This window comes from Ursus maritimus, unplaced genomic scaffold, assembly GCF_017311325.1.
Source record: "Ursus maritimus isolate PB19 unplaced genomic scaffold, ASM1731132v1 scaffold_5, whole genome shotgun sequence".
NCBI lineage: Eukaryota > Metazoa > Chordata > Mammalia > Carnivora > Ursidae > Ursus > Ursus maritimus.
This window is the reverse complement of record NW_024426663.1, coordinates 86,193,175-86,201,948: the sequence shown is the minus strand read 5'-3', so window position 1 is coordinate 86,201,948 and position 8,774 is coordinate 86,193,175. Positions and strand designations below refer to the sequence as shown.

The 8,774-nt window shown below is 36.8% G+C and overlaps 1 protein-coding gene across 1 annotated transcript; it reads left to right on the top strand.

The window, feature by feature from the left end:
- The first annotated feature begins 6,688 nt into the window (after nt 1–6,688).
- LOC103680576 (olfactory receptor 2T27-like) lies at nt 6,689–7,826 on the top strand. The gene has a single exon (XM_008710076.2). It carries the CDS (start codon nt 6,888–6,890, stop codon nt 7,824–7,826), a length of 939 nt encoding a protein of 312 aa, XP_008708298.2. The 5' UTR covers nt 6,689–6,887.
- Nucleotides 7,827–8,774: the final 948 nt, after the last annotated feature.

The following is an 8,774-nucleotide window of genomic DNA, read 5'->3' as shown; positions in this document are numbered from 1 at the left end:
TTTTTTTTTTTTTTTCTAAGGGGTGCATATTTGGTTGAGTAGAGATATTTGAAGTTACTTCTCCCACCCAACTTGAAGTTAGGATATGATTCATGCTCAGGCCTGGGATGATCGCTATGCCCATCTTTTGAATCAAGTTACAATAGAATCTTTCTGCCAAATGAAAGCACATACTCCATGTTTTTTCAGTGCAATATCTCCATTGATAGGAAGCTATATGCTCACTTGGATTAAAAATTGCCTCATGGACCTCCTTCTTGCCCTCTAAATCTGCTCTGAAGCAGTCTCCTCCCTTTTTAACTTTCAGCCTTTCACAATGTGAATATGGTTAGGATTTCTTCATTTTTGTCTGTGCCAAGTTATGCTTCCTGATTCTTTTTTTTAATGTTTTTTTTATTATATTATGTTAGTCACCATACAGTACATCCCCAGTTTCCGACGTAAACTCGATGATTCATTAGCTGCGTACAACACCCAGTGCACCATGAAATAAGCGCCCTCCCCACCACCCATCACCAGCCTATCCTATTCCACCATTCCCTTCCCCTCTGAGGCCCTCAGTTAGTTTCTTAGAGTCCATAGTCTCTCATGCTTCATTCCCACTTTTGTTTACCCCCCCTTTCTTTACCCCTATCTTCCCCTACCAATCTTCCTAGTTCTTATGTTCCATAGGTGAGAGAAATCATATGATAATTGTCTTTCTCTGCTTGACTTATTTCACTTAGCATTATCTCCTCCAGTCCCATCCATGTTGCAGCAAATGTTGAGAAATCGTTCTTTCTGATAGCTGAGTAATATTCCATTGTATATATGGACCACAGCTTCTTAATCCAGTTATCTGATGAAGGGCATCTCGGCTCCTTCAACGATTTAGCTATTGTGGACAATGCTGCTATGAACATTGGGGTGCATATGGCCCTTCTCTTCACTACGTCTGTGCCTTTGGGGTAAATACCCAGTAGTGCAATGGCTGGATCATAGGGTAGATCAATTTTTAACTTTTTAAGGGACCTCCACACTGTTTTCCAGAGTGGCTGTACCAACTTGCATTCCCACCAACAATGTAGGAGTGATCCCCTTTCTCCACATCCTCTCCAGCAATTGTTTTTTCTTGCCTTGTCAATTTTTGCCATCCTAACTGGCATAAGGTGGTATCATAGTGTGGTTTTGATTTGAATTTCCCTGATGGCTAATGATTTTGAAGATTTTTTCTTGTGTCTGTTAGCCATTTGTATATCATCATTGGAAAAGTGCCTGTTCATATCTTCTGCCCATTTTATGATTTGTTTGTTTCTCGTGTATGGAGTTTGAGAAGTTCTTTGTAGATCTTGGATACCAGTCTTTTATCTGTAGTATCATTTGCAAATATCTTCTCCTATTTCGTGGGCTGCCTCGTAGTTTTTTTGACTGTTTCCTTGGCTGTGCAGAAGATTTTATCTTGATGTAGTCCCACAAGTTCATTTTATCTTTTGTTTCTCTTGCCTTTGGAGATGTGTCGTGAAAAAGGTTGCTTTGGCCGATGTCGTAGAGGTTGCTGCCTATGATCTCCTCTAGGATTTTGATGGATTACTGTCTCACATCGAGGTCTTCCATCCATTTGGAGTTTATCTTTGTGTAAGGTGTGAGAGAGTGGTCAAGTTTCATTCTTTTGCATGTAGCCGTCCAATTTTCCCAGCACCACTGATTGAAGAAACTGTCTTTTTTCCACCGGATGTGTTTTCCTGCTTTATCAAAGATTAGTTGCCCAAAGAGCCGAGGGTCTATTTCTGGGTTCTCTATTCTGTTCCATTGGTCTATATGTCTGTTTTTGTGCCAGTACCATGCTGTCTTTGTGATCACAACTTTGTAGTACAGCTCGAAATCCAGCATTGTGATGCCCCCAGCTTTGTTTTTCCTTTTCAACAGTTCCTTGGCAATTCAGGGCCTTTTCTGGTTCCATACAAATTTAAGGACTATTTGTTCCAGTTCTTTGAAAAATGTCATCGGTATTTTGATCAGGATAGCACTGAAAGCATAGATTGCTCTGGGTAGCATGGACATTTTAACTATGTTAATTCTTCTGATCCATGAGCATGGAATATTTTTCCATCTTTTTGTGCCTTCCTAATATCTTTCAAGAGTGATCTGTAATTTCTAGAATATAGATCCTTTATATCTCTGGTTAAGTTAATTCCAAGGTAACGTATGGTTTTTGGTGCTATTGTAAATGGGATGGATTCCCTAATTTCTCTTTCTTCAGTCTTATTGTTCGTGTATAGAAATGCAACTGATTTCTGAGTATTGATTTTGTATCCTGCAACATCACTGAATTGCTCTATATCCTCTAATAGTTTGGGAGTGGATTCTTTTGGGTTTTCCATATAAAGTATCATGTCATCTGTGAACAGAGAGAGTTTGACTTCTTCTTTGCCGATTTGGATACATTTAATCCCCTTTTGTCGTCTGATTGCTGTTGCAAAGACTTTTGGTACTATGTTGAATAATAATGGCGAGTATGGGTATCCTTATCGTGTTCCTGATCTTAAGGGAAAGGCTTCCAACTTTTCCCCATTGAGAATGATTTTAGCTGTAGGCTTTTCATAGATGGTTTTTATGAGATTGAGGAATATACCCTCTATCCCTACACTCTTAAGGGTTTTAATCAGGAAAGGATGCTCTATTTTGTCAAATGCTTTTTCTGTATCTATTGAGAGAATCATATGATTTTTGAATTTTTCTTTATGGATAAAATCTAAGAAATGATAGACTTCTGAATGTTGAACCACCCTTGCATCCCAGGGATGAATCCCACTCGGTCATTATCGATAATCCTTTTAATGTACTGATGGATTCTATTAGCCAGGATCTTGTTGAGGATTTTGGCATCCATGTTCATTAGGGAAATTGGTCTGTAATTCTCCTTTTTGATGGGTCTTTGCCTGCTTTGGGAATCAAGGTAATATTGGCCTCATAGAATGAGTTTGGTAGCTTTCCTTCTGTTTCTATTTTTTGAAATTGCTTTAGGAGAATAGGTATTATTTCTTCTTTGAATGTTTGGTAGAATTCCCCAAGAAAACTGTCCGGGCCTGGAGTTTTGTTTTTTGGAAGGTTGTTTATCACTGACTCAATCTCTTCATAATTAATTGGCCTGTTTAAAAAATCAATTTCTTCCTTTTACAGTCTTGGTAGTATAGGTTTCCTGGAAGGCCTCCATCTCTTCCAGATTGCTTAGTTTATTGGCATAAAACTATTGATAAAAGTTTCTAATAATCCTTCCAGTTTCATTGGTGTTGGTTGTGACCTGTCCTTTTTCATTCATAATTTTATTAATTTGGGTCCTTTCTCTATTATTTTGGATAAGTCTGAACTCAGCTTTTGATCAGATCAGGGGAATATTCTAAAAATGTTTTCTACCAAAAGCAGCCAGGTGAGAACTCTCTCAGGTTTCTGTGGAGAGAACATGAAGGCCACTGATACTAGAAGTAGCATTTCCTGGTTTTCAGTTTCTGTCTGAGTTAGTTGCTGACAGATTTAAAATGTTGGAGGTTGAGGATGTGGGCAGAGCAGTGAAAACATGGACAGAACTGTAGCTAAAAGCCTACCCATTTCATTCCTTTTTTCTCCCCCTCATTAGCAGTGTTATTCCATTATTCTTCCATCTTTAACATATTACAACCTCATGTTTTCCTTTGACTATGGCATAAAATAACCAACAGAAATCAATCATAATTAAAAACCATTGATCCAAAGCCAGGTGGCTTCTTTTGTTTTATATATGCAGGTGAAAAATGGCCATTAGTTTCAATAACAATTTCTACTTCTAGCGAGGTTTGCAAACTAAAAATATCATATCTACTGTTTTTGGAAATAGAATCTGCATTCCAAGATTTAGTCCAGTTCTGTTGCTAAACTTGGGACAAGAGTGTCAGTTAGTATGGAGCTGATGAAGTCATTAGTCTCACCCATTTTAAGGATCTGTGTGTATGCATATAGCTAGCTAAGCACTGTCTCCTCCAGTATTCCCAGAACATTCACATTTCTTGGTAAACAAGATATAATTAGATCATGAAGAGTAGTCAAAATTTTTCACAGTTTGAATTCTAATTCTAAGTTTTGTGACATTGAGAACATCTTTCGGATTCTTTAAAGTAATTTACTGTCATGTATATTAGAATAAACGTGCTTCTGGGGTGTCTGGTGGCTCAGATGGTTAAGTGTCTGCCTTTGGCTCAGGTCATGAATTCAGTCTTATGATCAAGCCCAGTATCGGGCTCCCTCTTCAGCTGAGAGCCTGCTTCTCCCTCTCCCTCTGCTGCTCCCCCTGCTTGTACTCTCTAGCTCTCTCTGTCAAATAAATAAATAAAATATTAAAAAAGAGAAAAGAATAAATTTGCTTCTCACAGACAATGCTTTGATTGACAAAGACAAAGCCATAACGATAGTTTGTTAAAACAAAAAATCAATTAATCATTTGATAGATTCCATAAATAATTAATGGCAAATGACTAATATGATCCAAATCCTTAGAGCTTCTAAAGTGGCCCACAAATTAAGTTTTTGTAGTATTAGGACATTATTTCAGTTGACATTTTTTTTCTTCTTCTCTTCTCTTTCCTTTCCTTTTTTTTTTCTTCTGCTCTTTCCTTTCCTTTTTTCTTTGAACATTTCTTCCTCCCCTTATTATTCCACCACCATTAATTTATTTCCACTTCCTTTTCTTTACTCTATCAATCCTCAGAATCTAACTCCCTTTCTCATGAATTAGTTTAAGTCTATATTTGGATGATCTCTGACAGCAGGCAGACATACATCTTGAGTGTTGGGTTTATCAAAGTAAATAAATATTTCATTTTGATGAGTTAGCTTTGCAAAAGTGAATGCTAGCATGACTATAATAATCTTGAAATATCTACATTCCAACACTTTCTAATAAACTCATCCATTTTATGATCCATCCTATACAATTCCATTGAGGGAGCACTACATAGGAATTATAAAATGCATATAATTAATTAATTCTTCATTGCAAGGGTTGAAATTCAAGTGGAACCAACTATTTATTTATTATTTGTTTGCTTATTTATTTATTTTTAAATATTTATTTGAGAGAAAGAGCAAGTATGAGTGGGAGGGGCAGAGGGACAGAAACTTCAAGCTGAATTCCCTCTGAGCATGGAACCCAATGTGGGACTTGATCTTATGACCCTTAAGATCATTTTCTGAGCTGAAATCAAGAGTCAAATTCTTAAACAAGTGAGCCACCCAAGCACCCCTGGAACCAAATATTTTACAAAAAGTTTAAATCTGTATGTGCCACTGGTAGGATAGTTTAATATGCATTGTCAAAATTTAGAAGAAAATATCACATTTTGATTTGGCAGGGGATCAGTGGAGTTTTGAGGAAACTTCAGAAAGATGCTCAGATGTGATCAGGAAATTAAATAATTGGAAGCATTTAATAGTTTGCATTGGAGAAAGTTTAGCTTAAATGGAAGTGAAACTGTGCAAGTACATGGATGGAGATGAAAAGCATGGTGACCTTTCAGAAAATTGTAGTTTAAGTTGTTGTAAGGGGAAAAGTTTGTTATAAAGAAAGAAAAAAAAGGCCAGAAAACTAGTCACAAACTTGAGTATTACATGCCAAAATAAGTATTGTTAAGCTTAATTCACTAGTTCATAGAGACCATTTCAAAAGTTGCCCCAGAGAGTGACTTGATCATAGATGTGTTTTAAGATGATTATGGTTTGAAAGAAAAAAAGAGACTAGAAAGTCAGGAAAATGGGCATTGAAAATGTAGAATTGAATGAAATAATAAGTTTGGAAAGGAGATATGTGTCTTAGGGATTCCTGATAGTTTAGTATGGCTGGGCCAAGTAACTGATTAAACATAGAAAATGAGGAAATCAAACGTGGCTTCAAGAGATAAGCCTGAATGTTTGTAGTAAGTGGTAATGGCAGAAATAATCAAATGCAAGGGATGGGGACTGAGATCAGTTTTGGCATGATAAATTGAAAGTGTTCAGGATAGCTGGTGAAAGTGTGTAAGAAGTTGATGGAAACACAGAAATGAGTTCAGAAGGGTCAGATTGATATGTTATTCTAGAATTTTGAATCCCTTAAGATCAGGATGAATTTTATTCATGAAATTATACAAAGTTCTGTCCTTAGAAGGGTCTCGTGCAAAGTTTACTGCTTTGATCTTGCTGTTTTGAAATTCTTAATAATTTTGAACAAAGAGGGACCCCACATTTTCATTTTGTAATGCAAAATATGTGGTTAGTTCTGCAATGGCTATAAAAGATTGGTAAAGGAGATAAATTACACAGAGCAGAGAAAGATATATATAAGACACTTGGGGAAATGGTTTCTTTGACAAGTGAAAAACTAATGTGAGACCAAAAAATAATGAAGACTCTTTTACTCAGGAAATTCCAAATCATGGATTTCAAATTCTTGAGTGAGTACTATAATTATGTTGATATGAAACAAATTTTACATAGTGGAGTGAAATAATCACATATAATAGTTATCAAATAAAAAGTTTAATACTTTCAAACTTCAAGATTTTTAACTGGATTACCAGTTTATTATAAAAAGATAAAGTAAAGGATATAGATTAACATCTAGATGAAAGAGATGTGTAGGGTAATGTATGTAGGAAAGAACACAGAGATTCTATGCTTTCTCCAAGTGTGCCACTCTCCCCAAATCTTCATATGTTCTCCAACGTCAAAGTTTCTCAAGATGTTTTAAATGTCATTTGGGTCTGTGAAGATATTGAAGAAAGAATAGATAGGAAAAAATAAACCAAGTCTAAAATCAAAGGCTCATAACAGGGCATAAGATTTAACAGATGGCTTATACTTTCCTCTTACCACACATCAGCTGCCACCAATGAAGCTGAGATATGGCAAAAATAAATGACACATCCACTACAGATTTCATCCTCTTGGGCCTCTTCCCTGAGTTCCAATATGCCAGCCTCCTGGTCTACCTCATCCTTCTGGTCTACCTCATTACCCTCACAGGGAACTCCATCCTCATCTTTCTGATCTGGGTGGACTCCCACCTCCACACTCCCATGTACTTCTTTCTCAGCCAGCTTTCCATCATTGATTTGTTCTACATTTCCAGCTTGGTTCCTAAGATGGTCATCAACTATTCCTTAGGGAAGCGCAGCATCTCTCGCATTGGCTGTGGAGTCCAGATGTTCTTCTGCCTGACTCTAGGTGGCGCTGAGTGTCTCCTCTTAACCTTTATGTCCTATGACCGGTTTGTGGCTGTTTGTAACCCCCTTCGCTACAGGATCATTATTAACTCTAAAGTCTGCTTGCTAATGGCAGTGGCATCATGGACTGGGGCTGCTCTAAATTCACTCATTCAAACCACCTACACCATGCATTTTCCCGTTTGTGGTCTGAAGAAAATAAAACACTTCTTCTGTGAGATACCAGCCATCCTGAAGCTATCCTGTGAGGACACTTCAGATTATGAGATGGTGTTGTTTATGGTAAGTATCATATTTATACTCACCCCCTTTAGCTTAATAGTGACTTCTTATATTCGGATTTTCCTCGCTGTTCTCAGAATAAACTCTCCTGAGGGGAGGAAAAAATCCCTGTCCACATGCTTTTCTCACCTTATTGTAGTGAGTCTTTACCTGGGACCAGCAATAGTTGTGTACATGACACCTGGCTCTTCCCACACGCCAGCACTGGATCAAGGTCTCTCCATGATCTACACTATCCTCACCCCCATGCTGAACCCTTTAATTTATAGCCTGAGAAACAAGGAAGTTGTGGGGGCTATAAAGAAGACCCTGGGAAAGTATCTAATATCAAAATAGTTCAAAAAATATCACTGTCATGCTTCATATCTAAAACCAGATAGCAGTATGAAAATCAAAGTCCCTGGCTTGAAGTTTTCTTCAGCTATGCAGAATGTCTATTTAGAGACATAGATTATTTTAGAAATCAGTTATTAAATCGTCAATCAACTTATTGTGTTTGAAACAAAACAATTGAGTTCAGTAAAGAGATGCATTAATAGAAATATTTGAATAAAAAGGCTTTGGTAACAAATAGATGGAAACATATATACTGTTTCTTAAAGCACCCACAAAGGTGGAAAAGGATTATTGTCATTCATTATATTTTACCATCACAGAGACAAAGAAGACAGTGGATGCTTCTTCTAATTTTTGACTGAACATCACTCTAATCTAAGAGTAGAACAAAAGACAGACAAAGACGTTCCTTTTCCAAGAAGTATTGTTTTATCCAGGTTGATGTTTCCTTTAGGAAAATAAATTAGACTATTATTGAAATAAAACTGACAGGCAGTGCAATATTACTGTCAGGTGTACAACATATTAACAATTGTATACATTACTCAGTGCTCACTGTGATAAGCAGAGTCACCATACAATGTTATTAGAATATTAGTGACTATATTCCCTTTGTTCTTTTTATCTCCATGACTTAAAATTTTCTAACTTGAAATTTAGTACTTATTAATCACCATGACATATTTTGCTCATTCTCCCACCACCAGCCCATTGGAAACCACCAGTTTGTTCTCTGGATTTGAAAGTATGTACTTTTGGGTTTTTTGTTTGTTTTAGATTCCACATATAAGTGGAATCATATGGTATTTGTATTTGTCTGACTTATTTCACATAGCATAATACCTTCCATCCATGTTGTTGCAAATGGCAAGACCTCATTGTTTCCCGTGGCTGAGTAATATTGCAACACACACACACACACACACACACACACACACACACACACCA